The sequence below is a fragment of the Manacus candei genome, unplaced genomic scaffold, assembly GCF_025592945.1.
Source record: "Manacus candei isolate 608988 ecotype Guabito, Panama unplaced genomic scaffold, ASM2559294v1 h1tg000058l, whole genome shotgun sequence".
Classification (NCBI taxonomy): domain Eukaryota; kingdom Metazoa; phylum Chordata; class Aves; order Passeriformes; family Pipridae; genus Manacus; species Manacus candei.
The window spans coordinates 67,044-83,061 of NW_026138106.1; the positions used below are offsets into that span (position 1 = coordinate 67,044).

The 16,018-nt window shown below is 57.9% G+C and overlaps 2 protein-coding genes across 3 annotated transcripts; one reads left to right on the forward strand and one right to left on the reverse strand.

Moving 5' to 3' along the window:
- Nucleotides 1–26: 26 nt before the first annotated feature.
- On the reverse strand, nt 27–6,111 carry G6PC3 (glucose-6-phosphatase catalytic subunit 3). 2 transcript variants are annotated; one of them, XM_051803647.1, is made up of 7 exons: nt 5,971–6,111; nt 4,777–5,003; nt 3,817–3,932; nt 3,298–3,388; nt 2,506–2,624; nt 2,234–2,375; nt 27–1,520 (listed from the first exon to the last, which is right to left on the reverse strand). In XM_051803647.1, exons 1-7 carry the CDS (start codon nt 6,007–6,009, stop codon nt 1,148–1,150), a joined length of 1,107 nt encoding a protein of 368 aa, XP_051659607.1. In that variant the 5' UTR covers nt 6,010–6,111; the 3' UTR covers nt 27–1,147. The 2 variants fall into 2 exon arrangements, with proteins under 2 accessions (XP_051659607.1, XP_051659608.1); XM_051803648.1 differs by having other exon boundaries at nt 5,992–6,087.
- Nucleotides 6,112–6,231: 120 nt separating this feature from the next.
- On the forward strand, nt 6,232–15,663 carry LSM12 (LSM12 homolog). The gene is made up of 5 exons (XM_051803649.1): nt 6,232–6,422; nt 9,601–9,734; nt 13,537–13,646; nt 14,008–14,134; nt 14,845–15,663. Exons 1-5 carry the CDS (start codon nt 6,302–6,304, stop codon nt 14,935–14,937), a joined length of 585 nt encoding a protein of 194 aa, XP_051659609.1. The 5' UTR covers nt 6,232–6,301; the 3' UTR covers nt 14,938–15,663.
- Nucleotides 15,664–16,018: the final 355 nt, after the last annotated feature.

A 16,018-nucleotide genomic window follows, 5' to 3' on the forward strand; every position in this document is an offset into this window, starting at 1 on the left:
GCCTTTGGGGGGTGGGGAGGGTCCCCGTGTCCCTGTTCCCATCCCTTGGTGTCCCCAAGGCTTCCTGGTGTCCCCTTGTGCCTCGGTTTCCCCACCTACAGCAACTGGTGCAGGGAGGGGACCACCGTGTCCCCCCCAGCGTGTCTGGAGGGGCTCTGTCCGTCCCTGTCACCCCCCCACTGTGGCTGGGGGGGCTCTGTCCCCCTCCCAGCCCTGCCCTGGGACCCCCTAGCTCTGCCTGTGCGCCCCGTCTTTGCAGGACTCGGCCCGGTGGGTTGGTTTTGGTGCTTTATTTGGTAAGAAACGAGGTGACCCCCCCGCCTCCGGTGGTATAAGGGGGGCTCCCGGCGTTGGGGGGGGGGGGTCCCATCCCTGCTCCAGAGAGGGGAGAACTGGGAGAACTGGGGCAGCTGGAGGGGGGGGTGTGGAAGGTCAGTGACCCCTGGGCTGGGGCTGTCCCTATGCTGTGTCCCCAGACCTGCTGGGCACGGGGCACCCCCAGCTCTGCCCCCCCGGGGGGGTCCTGCTGCCTGGGGGAGGGGGGACAGGGCTGTTAGTGCAACAACTGGGGGGGCCTGGAGGGGTTCCCCTGGACTGAAGCCACCGGCGATGGGCACAGCAAAGGGCAGAGCCGGGATGGGGGGTGGGAATCAGCGGGAGGGGGCAGGGACTCCCCAAATCGATGGGGGGGTGGTCCCTGGGGACGAGTGAGGATGAGCCAGGACCCCCTACTTAGTGAGGGGTCCTCGGGGGTGGGTGAAGGTGAGGATGAGCTGGGAGAGGTGCAGGGACCCCCCCTAATCTGCTCTGGGGGGGTCCCCGGGGCAGGTGAGGGTGAAGATGAACCGTGACAGGAGGGGGATCCCTACTCAGTGTGGGGGGTCCCTGGGGGCAGGTGAGGATGAGCAGGGACTCCCCTCCTCAGTCTGAGGGGTCCCCGGGGGCAGGTGAAGGTGAGGATAAGCCAGGGCAGGAGGGGGGACCCCAACTCAGTGGGGGGGGACCCTGGGCACAGCTGAGGATGAGCCAGGGCAGGGAGTGGGCACCCCCCTACTCAGTGTGGGGGGCTCTCAGATGAGCCGGGGCAGGTCAGGGATCCCCCTACTCTATGAGGTCGAGAACAAGCCAGAACAAGAGCGGAGGCCTCCTAATTGGTGGGGGGGGGGACTTGGGAGGGCTCCAGGAAGTTCCTGAGGGCGATGACGAACCGGGGCAGGACGGAGACCACCAGGAACGGCCCGGCCGCGTAGTGCACGACCACGTGCCTGTACAGGGCGGCTGCGTCCGAGGGCCTGGGCAGCCTGTGCACCAGCTGCAGGGCCAGCAGGGCCAGCACCGTGCTCGCCACCCGCAGGCGGCCATCCAGGAGCTGGTCCTCGTCCCGGCGACGCAGGGGGGTCTCGGCGGCCAGGGCCAGCCCCAGAGCACTGCCCACCACCCGGCACAGCGAGGCGAAAGGCCGTGTGTCTGGCCGCAGCCACGCCGGGTCTGAGCACCAGGCGCTGGCCAGGCGGAGGGACCTGCGGGGGGGGCTCTGCGGTTGGTGTTCCCCCCACCCCAAAAAGGGGCTGGGGGTAGGTCTTTGGGGTAGCCCCCTCCTCAGATGAGTTGGGGGTAGGTCAGAGTGGATCCTGACAGTCTGGGGGGCAGATCCCTAGAGATAGCACCCCCCCCATCCCCAGATGTCTGGGGGCTGATCCCTGGGAATAGGACCACCCCCCACCTCCCAAAAACAGTGTAGGGGGCAGATCCCTGGGGTTACTCCCATCCCAAAATAGTCTGGGGGCAGATCCCTGGGTATAGTACTCCCCAAAGAATAGCCTGGGGGTAGATTCCTGGAGTTAGTACCCCCACACACATCCCAAAAACAGTCTCAGAGGAGATCTCTGTGTAGCCCCCTCCCCAAATGGTCTGGGGCAGATCCCTGGGGCTGTTCCCCCCAACACCTCCCAAAAACTGTGTAGGGGGCAGATCCCTGCAGTTAGTCCCATCCCAAAATGGTCTGGAGGCAGATCCCTGGGGCTGTTCCCCACAATAGCCTGGGAACAGATCCCTAGGGATAACCACCCTTCACCTGGAGGGGCTGATCCCTGGGGATATCCCTTTCCACCCTGGAAGGCTGAACCCTGGGGATACACCCTGCCACCCTGAGGGGCTCATCCCTGGGGATACCCCCCCTCCACCCTGGAACACTGATCCCTGGGGATATCCCCCATCCTCCCTGGGCACTCACCAGTCGAGGTCGATGCCAGCAGCCGTGGCCAGGCTGTGCAGGGCCAGCGCACTCAGCATCAGTACCACAGCCACCGCCACGAAGAACCGGAACACGCGGAAGTTGGGGGGGCAGCGCTGCAGCCCCCAGCCCAGCGCCGACCCTGGCACAGGGGACAGGCAGGTTTGGGACTGGGATGGACTGGGAAAGGGGCTCGAGGGAAGGGGAAGGTGCCCCCAACGCCCTGAGCCAGGATGGGGTGTTGGGATATGTGTGCCCCCCACTCCCCTCACCTGCCAGGATGCCGGTGACCACCTGGTGGGGGAAGTGGGCCAGGACAAAGATCCGGGAGAGCCCCATGGCCACCAGGAAGAGGATGTAGGCAAGGAAAGGGATCAGCCTCAGCACCCGGCTGGAAGGGAACTGGGGTCAGTGATGGAGGGAGGCAGCCCCTGGCTCCTGCTCTGGCCAGGCAGGGCAGGACTGATCCCACCGAGCAGCAGGAATGGGTGAAGCAGAGGTGAAGAAGGCAAGAAAAAGTGTTAGGGGGGGTCTCACAGCCTCTTCCTGAGCTGCCAGGGCATGTGTCCCCCTGGAGCTGCCCTGCTGGGAGGGGAAGGGATCCTACTCACCCCCTGCTGAGGAGGGGTCCCACATCCCACCCGCCTCTTCCCAAAGGTGCTCTGGAAGCTTCCAAGAATTGCCCATCCCAGACTCCCCCTGCCACCAAGGAGGGGTCCCACATCCTATCTCCTCTTCCCACAGGTGCTCTGGAAGCTTCCAAGCATTGCTTTCCCCATCTTAGGACTCATCCAGCCCACCTCCCTGTTCCCAAAGGTGCTCTGGAAGCTTCCAAGCTCTGGTTTCCCTATCCCAGATTCACCATGCCCACTTAAGAAAGGTCCCACATCCCACCTCCCTCTTCCCACAGGTGCTCTGGAAACTTCCAAGCGACAGTTTCCCCATCCCAGGACTCATCCTGCCTATCCCCCATGGGTGCTGCCTGCCAAGGAGGGGTGCCACTCCTATCCCCTCTTCCCACAGGTGCTCTGGAAGCTTCCAGGCGCTGCCCATCTCAGACTCACCTGCGGGTGCTCCGGGCCACCTCAGCTGTCAGTGCGGTGACAAGTGGCCACAGGGCCGCCCCGGGGATCATGCAGTGGCCTGAGGGGCTCCCTGGGTGGGGGGAAGCACATGGAGGGTCGGGGGGAGCTTGTCCCAGCGGGATGAGAGCTGGGAATGTTGAGCCTAACCCTGCCTGCACCCAGGGATCCCTCCTGGCTGGGCCTGGAGGCTCAGGGATAGGGATGGAGCCGGTGCCTGAAACTCCAGGCACGTTTACAGGGAGCCCAGGTGTAGCAGTGACATTCCCAGACTCTCCCGTGGGTTTCCTGGCCCCGGAGCCGTTGGTGCCGCAGGGCTGTGCCAGCGCCGGCGGCGTCGGACCCGCTCCCTGCTGCTCTCTCATATTTCCTGGCTGAGGAGCGGCTTTTCCCGCTTCCAGCCCGGCATTCCTTCAGGGGTGGAGCCTCCTGGCTCCTGTGGCTCCTCCCCAGGGATCACCGGGTTGTCCGGGACACATGAAGGCTTCACTTGTGACTCACCTGGTCCCGTTTCACAGGTGACCGGGAACTGGCGCAGTGGTAACTTCTCCAGCTCCTCCTGGGAGAACAACCCGGACTCATGGATCCACCAGTACGGGCGTTCCCCAAACAGGAACCTTGAGGGACGGAAAACACAGAGCCTTCCCACCCATCCCAGGGGATCCAGGAGGGCAGGATCCCTGCACCCATCCTGGGGGATCCATGAGGGCACAATCCCTGCTACCCACCCCAGAAGACCGGGAAAGGCAGGATCCCTGCCACCTATTCCATGGTATTGGGGATTTGGGAAGACAGAATCACTGCTAACCATTCTGGGATTTCAAGGGATGAAGCCAAAGTGGGATGGCAGGATTCCTGCACCCATCCTGGGGGATCCATGAGGGCAGGATCCCTGTACCCATCCCAGGGGAACCCAGCATGGAGCCGCAGCAGGAGGGCAGGATCCCTGCCACCCATCCCAGAGGATTGGAAAGGGCAGAATCCCTGCCACCCATTCCATGGTATCTGGGGATTTGGGAGGGCAGAATCACTGCCAACCATTCTGGGATTTCCAGGGACAAAGCCCCAGCAGGAGGGCTGCCATTCATCCCGGGATTACCAGGGATGGAGCCACAGCAGGAGGGCAGGATCCCTGCCACTCTTCCCAGGATTTCCAGGGATATATCCACGGTGGGAGGGCAGGATCCCTGCACCCATCCCAGGTCGCCCATGAGGGCAGGATCTCTGCCACTCATCCTGGGATTACCAGGGATGGAGCCACAGCAGAAGAGCAGGATCCCTGCCAGTCCTGATGCCTCCTGGGGTTTTCTCTGCCAGGGATTCCTGGCAGATGCCTGGGGCAGCTCGGGTGACCCTGCGGAATGCTGCAGGGAGTCTGTGCCCAGAACTCCAGGAGTTTCCCTGAGCTGTGTCCCCATGCCAGTGCCACCCCCAGTACCACCCCCAGTGCCACCCCCTCACCATTTGAGGACCACGTTGAGCCACTCGGCCACGAGCCCGATCCAGAGCACCATAAGCCCCACCCGGGCATCCAGCCCGTGGGCCAGCGGGAAGCAGAAGGTGTAGATGGATTTGGGATCGAAGTGGGATGTCAGGTAGACCCAGAACTGCTCCAGCCAGGGCGGCCCAGCCTGCAGGGCCAGGGCTGCCCAGATCCCGGCCTCGTGCAGGGCATCCATGGCACCCGGCTGGCACATGGGGACAGAGGTCAGCTGGGCACAGATCCCTTGGGAATCCCCCTGGGAAGGGGCTGGGAGGTGGCTGGATCCTGAGGGAATCCCTTGGGAAGGGGGTGGGAGGTGGCTGGACCCTGAGGGATGGGATGTCTTGTGAAGGGCCTGGGAGGTGGCTGGATCCCAAGGGATGCCTTAGCAAGGATCCAGGGAGTCATTCACCACCTGAAGTTTGCCCACAAGGGACTTCCAAACTTCTGCTTGGGGGGTCCCAGCAGAGCAGAGCTGGGAGTCAGGGATGGGGGCCAGGGCAGGATCTGGGGGAATCCCTGTGGGAATTGCTGGAGCAGCCAGGTTGCTCCAAAGAGCCCTGGCCTCCCTGGGGACTCCTTGGGGTCTTCCCTTGGAAAGTTCCTTAGGGTCATTCTGGAGCAGGCCCGGGGTCCCCCTGGGGTCTTCCCTGGAGCCAACCTGGGGAGTCTTTGGGGTTTCCCTGGGGTCTCTCTAAAGAAGATCCTGGGCTTCCCTGGGAACCCTTTGGGGGTCTCTCTGGAGGAGGACTGGGATTTCCCCTGAGACTTCCCTGGAGCTGACCTGGGGTCTCTTTGGGGTCTGTCTGTGGTCTCAAGCAGGGAAACTCCTTGAGGTCTTCCTGGAGCAGGACCAGGGTCTTCCTAGGGGCTCTCTGGGATCTCTTTGGGATCTTCCTAAAGCAGGTGCCAGATCTCTCTGGGCTCCGTTTGGGGTTTCCCTCTGGTCTCAGGCCTGGACCCTCCCAGGGCTCTCCCTGGCTCAGACCCCGAGATTTCCCCGGGGCCTCTCTGGGGTCTCCCTGGATCAGACTCGGGGTCTCCTCGGGCCTCCCTTGGCCTCTCAGGTCCGAGGCCTCCCTGGGGTCCCCCTCACTCCAGACCCGCGACCTCCCATTGCCCGCGTGACCCTCTGAGACGCCCTGCCGCGCTCCTCGCCGCTCCCCGCTCACCCCGGTGCGGTCGGGCGGTACCTGCGGGGGGGTCTCCATGTCGGGGGAACCCCCCAAACCGTCCCTCCCGCTGCTCTCACAGCCCCTCTTCCGCCTACAACTCCCGGCGCCCCCCGCGGCGCCGCGCGCTGACGGCGGCGCGGGCGGGCCAAACCCCGCCAGGCGCGGGGGAAGGGGGCGGGACCCCGCGGGTGCTCGACCAATCACGAGGCGGGGCGGAGCAGATCGGCGGGGCGGAGCGCCAATCCCCGCCCTCGCCGCCGAGGCGGCCCCGCCCCTCGCCGCGCCTGGGCCGAGGCGAGCGGAGCCGCGGGCGCTGCGGGCGGACAAGATGGCGGCGCCGGGCGAGTACTTCAGCGTGGGCAGCCAGGTGTCCTGCCGCACCTGCCAGGAGCAGCGCCTCCAGGGCGAGGTCGTCGCCTTCGACTACCCCAGCAAGATGCTGGCGCTCAGTATCCGCCCGCCTGTGTTTCGTCCCGGTGGTCCCCGGGCCCCCGCCGCGGCCCGCCCGGGCCTCTGCGGCCCGCCCGATATGATGGGGGGGGCGGTGAGGGAGAGAGGGAGGGGAAAGGGGAGGGAAGGGATGAGGGTCTGAGGGGATCGAGGTGGGCGGCGCCGGGGAGGGGTTTGGGGGGGAGCGGGGAGACCCCCGAGGAGGGAGTGGGGAGCGCTGTATTGGGGTGAAGGGGGTGCCCTTCAGGGGAGTTTGGGGGGGAGTGGGAAGCCTCTTTATTGGGGCGAATGGGGGAGTGTGAGGAGCCCTGATTTGGGGTGAATGGGGGGAGTGGGGGATGTCCTATAGGGTTTTTTGGGGGAAGTGAGGAGCCTTGTATTGAGGTGAATGGGAGGGTGTAAGGAGCCCTGTTTTGGGGTGAAGGGAGGGAAAGGGGGTGCCCTCTAGAGAGGATTTTGGGGGGAGTGAAGAGCCTTGTATTGGTGTGGTTGGAGGGGAGTGAGGAGCCCGGTTTTGGGGTGAATGGGGGAACGGGGTGTCTTACAGGGTTTTTTGGGGAGGGAGTGGGGTGATCTGTGTTGGAGTGAAGGAAGGGAAAGGGGATGCCCTATAGAGAGGTTTTGGGGGGGAGTGAAGAGCATTGGATTGGAGTGAGTGGGGGGAATGAGAAGCCCTGTATTGGGGGGAAGGAAGGGAAAGGGAGTGCCCTATAGAGAGGTTTTTGAGGGGGAATGAGGTGTCCTGTATTGGGGTGAATGGAGTGAATGTGGTGTCCTATAGGGGTTTTTTTGGGTAGGGGAATTGGGGAGCCCTGCATTGGGGTGAGTGGGGGGTGGTGTGCCCTATAGAGTTTTTTGAGGGGGAATGAGGTGTCCTGTATTGGGATGAATGGGGTTGGGAGGTTTTGGGGGAGAGTGAAGAGCCACTGTGAGGTTATTGGGGGAGGCACCATATAGGGAGGGTTTTTTGAGGGCGAGTGAGGAACCCTGTACTAGGGTGAATGGAGCGGTGTGAGGAGCCCTATATTGGGGTTAAGAGGGGGCAAGGGGGTGCCCCATAGAGTTTTTTGGGGGGCAATGGGGAGCCTGGTATTGGGGTGAAGGAAAGGGCAAGAAGGTGCCCTATAGAGAGGTTTTGGGGAGGAGTGAAGAGCCTTGTGTTGAGGTGGTTGGGGGAAGTGAGGAACCCTGTATTGGGGTGAGGTGTCCTATAGGGTTTTTTGGGGTGAAGTGAGGTGCCCTCTATTGGGGTAAATGGGGGGGCAAGAGGATGCCCTATAGAGAGGTTTGGGGGGGGAGCGGGCTGGTTTTGGGGGAGCCCTTTAGTGGGGTGAATAGGAGAGAGTGGGGAACCCTTTAGTGGGGTTATTAGGGCAAAGTGGGGTGTCCTATAGAGGTTTTTGGGGGGAATGGGGCACCCTGTAGGGTAGTTTTGGAGGGAGTGAGGAGCCCTTTAGTAACTACTGGGGGGGGAAGGTGGGAGTGCCTTATAGGGAGGTTTCGGGGGACTCAGGAGCTCCAGAATGGGGTTATTGGGGAGCCCTCCAATGGGGTTTTGAGGGGGTGGGTGCCATGTAGGAGGGTTCTGGGGGATCCCTGTAGGGGATTTGGTGGGGGTGTAGCTCCATAAGGACCTGGGATCAGGGGTTTCCCACAGGGCTGGAGGGGTTTTCGGGGGGACAGGGGCACCCTGTGGGGTTCAGGGAGGAGGAGGGAGGTCTTGAGAGGGGCCAGATTTTGGAGCCCTGGGGGGTTCCTGGAAGGGGTTGGGGACCTATTTTGGGGTGCAGAGAGGGCGCAGATGGGTCCTGTGTGGTGGGCAGGGCCTGGGGGGGTCCAGGGAGGATGGGGGAGGCCTGGAGGGGTGGGATCCCATAGGAAGGGGGTCAAGAGACCCCTGTGGGGGATTTAAGGGGAGTCAGAATGAGGTCTGAAGGTTGGGGGCTGCAGGGGGGTGTAGGGGAGATTTGGGGACACAAGTGGACTCTCCAGTGTGCTGGGAGAAGACCTTGGGAAGTGAAGGAGATGAGGGGGTTTGGGGGTGCTGTGGGCCCCCCAGTATACATGTATTTGTATATGCTTTTGTTTGGAATCTGCAAGGAATGGGAAAAGCCAAGGGCTGTTGGAAAACTGTGGAGGGACCGTGGAGAGAGGGAAAAGGGGGTTCTCAGCCCTGGGTCTGGGGGTTGGAGTTCTGGGAGCCCAAGGGTGAGTTCCAGAGGGAACGAGGGGCAGGGAGAGGGGTCTGTGGCAGTAGCTGTGGGAAACACGATGGGAAAAGCCTCCCTGGGTGTCTGGGATGTAGTTGGAGTTGGAGGAGCTCCCAGATGCCACTGGGGGCAGCAGGAAAATCCAAGAGGATTTCCAACAGGTGTCTCAGTGCTGCTGGTCTGCTCCAGAGGGGACTGAGTGCTCCCCTTCTGGCTTTTCCCTGACCCTGCCTCTTCCTCATGCCAAAGTTGGGATGCTCCAGCTCATCCTCCTGAAGGAAGAGACTGGAATTCTGTGAAGGAATTCCCTGGCATCCCTTGCTTTCTTGTCATTATTGAATGGCATTTTTTAGGGAGGGCTCCACCTTGGGCTCACAGGGGGCTGGGAGAGAGGAACTGGGACTTCCACAAGGATCTCTTCCATGAGGAGATGATGTTGGCATGGAAGAGGGTCTCCATGCTGTGCTCCCTGCTCTGTCCATCCTCATAAGAACAGATAGTGCAGAAATCCGTGCAGTCCATGAATTGTCAGTTCTGGAAGGGTGTGGGGGTATTTGCAACAGTGATACCAACCTTGTGTGTGAGGGCAAGGAGGCCTTTCCTGGGAATTCTTTTCCATCTAGGTGAGGGAATGCTCCTCTGGCTGAGCCACTTCTTGCCAGAGGAAATACTCTGGTGTAAAAAGTACAGATTTGGTGGTGCTGGTTCAAACCAGTGACTGGGCTGTGCTGGGTAGGGCTGGAAAATTCAATCTGGAGTCAGGAAAACTGGGATCAGCATTAAGTAACCCCAAAAAGAGACTTGTGGCTTTCCTGGGATCATGGATGACCCCGAGCTTGGCTGGGCAGGGACACAGGAATGGAGGAACTCACTGGCAACCAAACCTTCTCCCGGTTTGCTCCTGGGCTGTGTCAAGCCCATAAATACCTCCCTCTGGATTCGTTTTCCTTAATTTTCCCCCTTCCAGAATGCCCTTCGTCCAGTGGGAAGCCCAACCACGCAGACATCCTGCTCGTAAACTTACAGTATGTGTCAGAAGTGGAAATAATCAATGACCACACGGAAACGCCTCCCCCCTTAGCTTCCCTGAACGTCAGCAAGGTAGGGGGGCACTGGGAATTCCCTCCTCCTGCTGGGATCGGGGGGGGATTGGGTGCTGGAACTCACCTGCTTCCATTGCAACAGCCCATAGTTCTGTTTGGGGTCTGGGTTTGGGGATTTGGGGTCTGGGTTTGGGGATTTGGGGTTTGGATTTTGGGTGGGTTTGCGGCCTGGATTTTGGGGATTTTAGATCTGGATTTTGGATGTTTTGGGGCCTGGATTTTGGTGGGTTTGGAGTCTGGGTTTTGGCATTTGGGGCCTGGATTTTGGTGGGTCTTGAGACTGGATTTTGGCACTTTAGGACCAAGATTTTGAGCATTTTGCCTCTGGATTTTGTTGGCTTTGGGTCTCAGTTTTGTCGGGTTTAGGCCCTGGATTTTGATGGGTTTGGATTTTGGTGGGCTTAGGGTCTGGATTTTGGGGCAATTGGCCCTGGATTTTGGCAGTTTAGGCCCTGGCTTTTGGGCATTTTGGATTTGGATTTTAGCCATTTTGGGCCCTGGATTTTGGGTATTTTGGATCTGGATTTTGGTGGATTCAGGGTCTGGATTTTGGTGGGTTTAGGCTCTGGATTTTGGTGGGTTTGGGGCCTGAATTTTGATAGTTTTGGGGCCTGGATTTTGGGCATTTTGGATCTGGATTTTGGGTGGGTTTGGGGCCTGGATTTTGGGTGGTTTATGTCTAGATTTTGGGCATTTGGGGTCTGAAGTTGTGGTGTTTTGGGGCCTGGGTTTTGGTGTTACAGATCTGGATTTTGGGTGGTTTTGGGGCCTGGATTTTGGTATTTTGGGGCTCTGGATTTTGGGTGACTTGTGTCTAGATTTTGGACACTTTGGGTCTGGATTTTTGGTGCTTTGGGACCTGGGGTTTGGGGCCTGGATTTTGGTATTTTATGTCTAAGATGATGGCATTCTGGGGCCTTGATTTTGGCATTTGGGGTCCAGATGACAGTATTCTGGGGCCTGGATATTCTGGTATTTTTGGGCCTGGATTCTGGCAGTTTGGCTCTAAGTGATGGTGTTTGAGGCCTGGATGAAGCTGAGTGGTGGCACAGCAGACAGGAGGGACAAAGCGCATGTGGATTTTGAGGAATCCCTGGAATGGGATCGCTGCTGATTCCCAGCAGTGCTGTCAGAGAAAGGGAAGGTGACCCCAAACCCTCGGTGCTGGGATGAGTCTAGGTGTGGGGCCTGGCTGTAGGGGTCTCAACTGTCACCTCCTCATCCCACAGGGACACTTCTCCCAGTGGTTGGTGTCACACAGATGGCACCAACCGGGTGTCCGTCCCTTCCCGATGGATTAGGGTTAGATTAACACATCGGAGGAGGTCTCGGGTGACACAGCTGTTATCAAGATGTGACTGTTGGCTGTCACTGGCATCACTGGGAGCGCAGCCCAAGGGGAAACCCCTCAGGAATTCCAACACTTTGGTCTTTTCTCGCATCCACATAATTGTGGGGAAGTAATGGATGGTTGTGTTCCAGCCACTGGAATGTCCATGTTCCCAATCCAATGGCAGGAGAGGGGTTCTGAGAGGCTCTGACCCCACGTTTCCTTCCCCATGGATGCACAAGCATCTGGTGTTGCTGCAGGACTGGAGTATGGATGGCTGATTCTGGTTGTACTGGGAGAAGATTTCAGAATTTGGGGTCTGGATTTTGGCGTTTGGGGGTCTAGATGGTGGTGTTTTGTGTGTTGGCACAATGGGAATTGTGGTGCTCCAGGTGCTCCTCTGGAAGGCCCAAGAGAGGAAGCAGAGCTCCAGAGAACCTCGCCTGGTTCTCAGTGGAGAGAGACTGTTGGGAGCAAAGGCTTGGAAAACAGCAGGATCCAGAACCCCTGTTGGAAAGGGATGGGGGGCAGTGGTGGGAGGTGATCCCCCAAGCTGTGCTTGGCACCTGAGTGGGATAAGGGACCATTCCGGCTTTGGGAGGCCCTGGAATGGCCCTTGGTGGCCCCCACCCTCTCCTTGTGCCTCCTGCTGCATATTCCCGTCATTCATCCAGAGGGAGCAGGGAAGTGACTCATCCATTCATTCCACCTCACACAAGGTGTGTCCCTATTCCAGCTTTTCCAGCAGCCCTGGAGATGCTCCCTGCAGGGGGAATACTGGGATTCCTTGGAATGCTTGAATCCAGAAGGCTGGAGAGCTTGGTGGTTCTGATCCGTTTTTTGTTGGGAAACATGGATGGGTAGGGAGAGCACACCCTATTGCAGGGGGATGAGGAGCACAGGGATGGATCCTGATAGAAATGCTGGGATGCTGCCCAGGCTGGCAGCTCTTCATCCTCACCTCTCTGGTGTTTCCAGTCTTCCCTCACTGGCCTCTTACCAGGGCTGTTCTCAAATCCCAAATCTGGATGCCGCAGCTGCTGGAAGAGCATCCCAAGGCCTGGGAAAGAGAGAGGCTTTGGATAAAGTGAATCTAAATCTCAGGCTGGGGAATGGTGATCTGCCGGATGGAAGGGGTCTGGGTGGGAAGGGGGATCTACTGGCTGGGAAGAGGATCTCTGGGAAGGGGATCTATCTGGGAAAGGTATCTGCTTCGGGGAGCTGAGCTGGGCACGACAGAGGTGATTCCCAGTGCTCAGGGCCACAATTCCAGTCCATCCCAGCTCGATGGGGGGAAGCTTTGACACAGGTGATGGAACTGGGGGCGATCTCAGTTCTCCAGCCTTGGGGCATCCCCCCCAGATGGACAAGGGGTTGTGGCATCCCCACAGACAGCTGGGGATGACGTGGGGTGCAGGAAAATTCCTGTGGAATGTTGTGGTCAGTTTGGAAGCCTGACTGGTGGTCTTGGAATGAGCAATTCCCACATGGAACGGGGTGGGAGGCTTTGGGGACTGCTTGTGCTGGGGGTGAGGAAGGATCCCATCCCTCCTGAGGTTTTCTTTGCTCCATGGAAGGCTGGGAAGCACGTGGGGAGCACCCCAGTGCTCCTTCAGTGACTCCTGCTTCCCTGGACATGGAGAGAAGACGTGGGATGGCTTGGACAGGGACACCTGTCCCTTGAGAGCACAAAAGTGTCCCCAGTCAGTGGGAGCTCGGGCTTTCTGTATCCAGAGGGGCTTTGGAAGGGGTGGAACCCCCCTCACACAGGAAGCCAGTCCGGCTTGGGAAGCAGGGAGGTTCCAGGAGGAGGAAGAGGAGGGGCAATGCTAATGAGCTCTTCTACTGTGGCAGCTCCAGCTGGGAAAAGGCCCAGGAAAAGGTGGCTGGTCCAGGGCTCCTGCCTCCACACACTGTGTCCTTCTCCTCCCACATCCATGAGATGCCAAGATTGGGCTTTCCTTTCTTTATTCCAGGACCCTGTGTGGAATCACATTTCCCCACACATGGATGCAACTCCCAGATAACCAGTTCTGCCCTTATTTTGGGAACAGAGTAACTACTCTGGGATAAAGTTCCCCATCCTCCTGTGTGGAGCATTTACTCCCAACGTAATGGTTATTCCAGGTTCATCTTCCCCATCTCCATCACCCGAGAAAACCAAGTAGTGAAGGTGGTTTGGACCTAAAATGCCAGAATTATTCTGAAAAAGGCCGAGGGGAAGGGATAGGGGGATGTGAAAAGGTGACACCCACATTCCCCAAATATCAGGAGGATGCTGGCAGTGCCTCAAAAAAGGAATTAAGGCTGGAATTGTGTGGAGAAGGGATGGTGGGAGGGTGGGGATGTCACATTTGTTGTTATCCTGATTTAATGGGGAGTGGCAGAGCTGTGCCTGGGGGGGTCCCTTTGTCCCCTCAGAGCTCCGGGGTGACACCCAGCCAAATTCCCTCTCCCTGTGTTCTCCCAGCTTGCCAACAAAGCACGGACAGAGAAGGAGGAGAAGATGAGCCAGGCATATGCAATTAGTGCTGGTGTCTCCCTGGAGGGGCAGCAGCTCTTCCAGACTATCCATAAGACGTAAGTCCCTTCCCTCGGGATCACTAGTCCCTCCCATGCTCTGTTTTGGGGTCACTCATACCCTTTTTTGGGGGGAATTCCCATTGCTTGGTCCCTTGGGTTTGCCATGGAATGGTGCTCATGTGTGTCCTGGGATGTGCGGGATGGAGCCATGGAATCCTCAGGGAGGGAAGATAGCTCTCTTCCTGCTCCCTGCCCCTTCCTGGCGCATCCCATCCCCTTGACTCCCATCCCTCTCTAGTTGGATACCCTGGAGCGACTGAGGGGCTTTTTGCTCCCCCTCAGTGAGACACTGCAGGGCAGGTGGTGGCTTTCCCAGGTCAGGCAGCATTCCCTGATCCCGTTTTTCCCTCCCCTGCAGCATTAAAGACTGTAAATGGCAGGAGAAGAACATAGTTGTGATGGAAGAAGTCGTTATTGCTCCTCCGTACCAGGTGGAAAACTGTAAAGGCAAAGAGGGAAGCGCTCTGAGTCACGTACGGAAAATAGTGAGTATGGGGAGGACTGGGGATACTGGGAATACTGGGAGGGTGTCACAGCCCTGGGGACACCTGTGGTCCATCCCTTGGTGGGCTCCAGCCCCTCCTGGGCATCGCCTTCCCTCTCCAAATCCCCTTCCCATCATTTTTTGAGTCACATCACAAAATAGTGAGTACAGGTTGGGGGAGACTGGGGACACTGGAAGGGTGTCACATCCCTGGGGGCCCCTGTAGCCCATCCCTGGGTTGGTTCCAGCTCCTCATGGGGCTCTCCAGCCCCTCTTGTGGATCTCTTTCCCACCCTGAATCCCCTTCCCACCCTTTTCTGAGTCACATACACAAGAATGAGTAGGGACTGGGGATACTGGGAATACTGGCAGGGTGTCACATCCATGGGGACAGCCAGTATTCCTCCTTGTTTGGTCTCCAGTCCTTCCTGGTGATCTCCAGCCTCTCTTGGGCATCCCTTCCCACCCCATGGATCCCCTTCCTGCCCCAGATCCCCTTCCCACCCTTTTTTTAAATACATTAAATAGTGAATAGGGACTGGGGGGACTGGAGACACTGGTTATACTGGCAGGGTGTCACATCCCTGGGGACACCTGTGGCCCATCCCTGGGTAGATTCCAGCCCCTTCCCACCCCATATCCCGTCCCCACCTTTTTTTTTTCCCCCTAAACACATCTCTTTCTCCCCCCATCCCACCCTTCCCAATGCAGGTGGAGAAACATTTCCGGGACGTGGAAAGCCAGAAGGTCCTGCAGCGTTCACAAGCACAGCAGACACAGAAGGACACGTCCCTGTCATCCTGAGGCCATCTCGGGATGAGATCGCCCTGTCCCCGTTGTCCCCTCCCTCCCGGGAGGCGGCGCCGGGGGCACCTTCACGCTTTTATTTCCTTTTTTTTTTTTTTTTGGGGGGGGGGGGAATCTCAACTCAAAATTCCAAACTTTAGAACTTAAAAAAAAAAAAAAAAAAAAAACAAAAACGAGAAAAAGAGAATAATTTAAAAGCTCCTCTTCACGCATTACTTGACTAACAGACTTTGTTTTTTCTCTGCCATGTTTTCTCCCCTCCAGCAGGGCAGGTTCTGTTAATTTTATTTTTTGGCTTTTTTTTTTTTCCTTTTTTTCTCCCAGTTTCTACCTTTCCCTCTCCCCCCCCAAAAAATGCCCAAAAAGTAAAATTACAAGCTCACTGCTGTGGCCAACCCGGGACCCTCGTGACCAACATGGTCTCGTTTTAATTTTGTTTGCACAGGGCAAGGCTTGAATTAGTCTTATTTTTCTTATCTTTAAATATATATATGAATATATATTAAAATGTTCTTTAAATATTTGCTTCTAGCAGGATTGTGGCAAAAAATCCCCCCTAACGCCCATCCCAGGATCATCCAGAACCTGGATTTGGGGTTCCCCCCCACTTATTTCCTTTATGTTTTTAATTTTTTTGCCCTTCTTCATTTAGTTTTTAATTTTTTTAATTTCTTTTTTTTGCCACAATCCTCTCCCTCCCCTTTTTTGTTTGATTTTTTTTTTTTTTTGAAAACAAAAAACAAATGGATCAAACTCAAAAAACAATTCAAGCCCTGCCTTTAGGAGAGTTAAAGATTAAAAAAAAAATTTAAAAAAAAAGAAAAAAAAAGGAAAATTTTTTAGTCTTGTTTAGCAAAAAAAAAACAATAAAAACCCGAAATTTTTTTAACCATCACAGGCGTCTGTTGGGGCTCAATGGAGGGGGCGGGGCCTCAATGGAGGGGATAGAGCTTAGGGCGAGGGGGCGGACCTTGGAGTGGGGGTCAATTTCAATGGAGAGGTGTGGCTTAGGCACAAGGGGCGTGGCTTAGGAGGAAATAAGTCATTGATGGGGCAGGGCTTAGAAAGGGGGTGGGGC

Bases quoted from the DNA above. Each gene is read 5' to 3' on its own strand.
- LSM12 (XM_051803649.1), top strand. From the start codon at position 6,302: ATGGCGGCGCCGGGCGAGTACTTCAGCGTGGGCAGCCAGGTGTCCTGC. The intron at 6,423-9,600 runs GTATCCGCCCGC...TCCCCCTTCCAG, and splicing joins CAGCAAGATGCTGGCGCTCA to AATGCCCTTCGTCCAGTGGG. The intron at 13,647-14,007 runs GTAAGTCCCTTC...CCTCCCCTGCAG, and splicing joins TTCCAGACTATCCATAAGAC to CATTAAAGACTGTAAATGGC.
- G6PC3 (XM_051803647.1), bottom strand. From the start codon at position 6,009: ATGGAGACCCCCCCGCAGGTACCGCCCGACCGCACCGGG. The intron at 5,004-5,970 runs GTGAGCGGGGAG...CCCATGTGCCAG, and splicing joins TACCGCCCGACCGCACCGGG to CCGGGTGCCATGGATGCCCT. The intron at 3,389-3,816 runs GTGAGTCACAAG...CCCCCCACCCAG, and splicing joins CACCTGTGAAACGGGACCAG to GGAGCCCCTCAGGCCACTGC.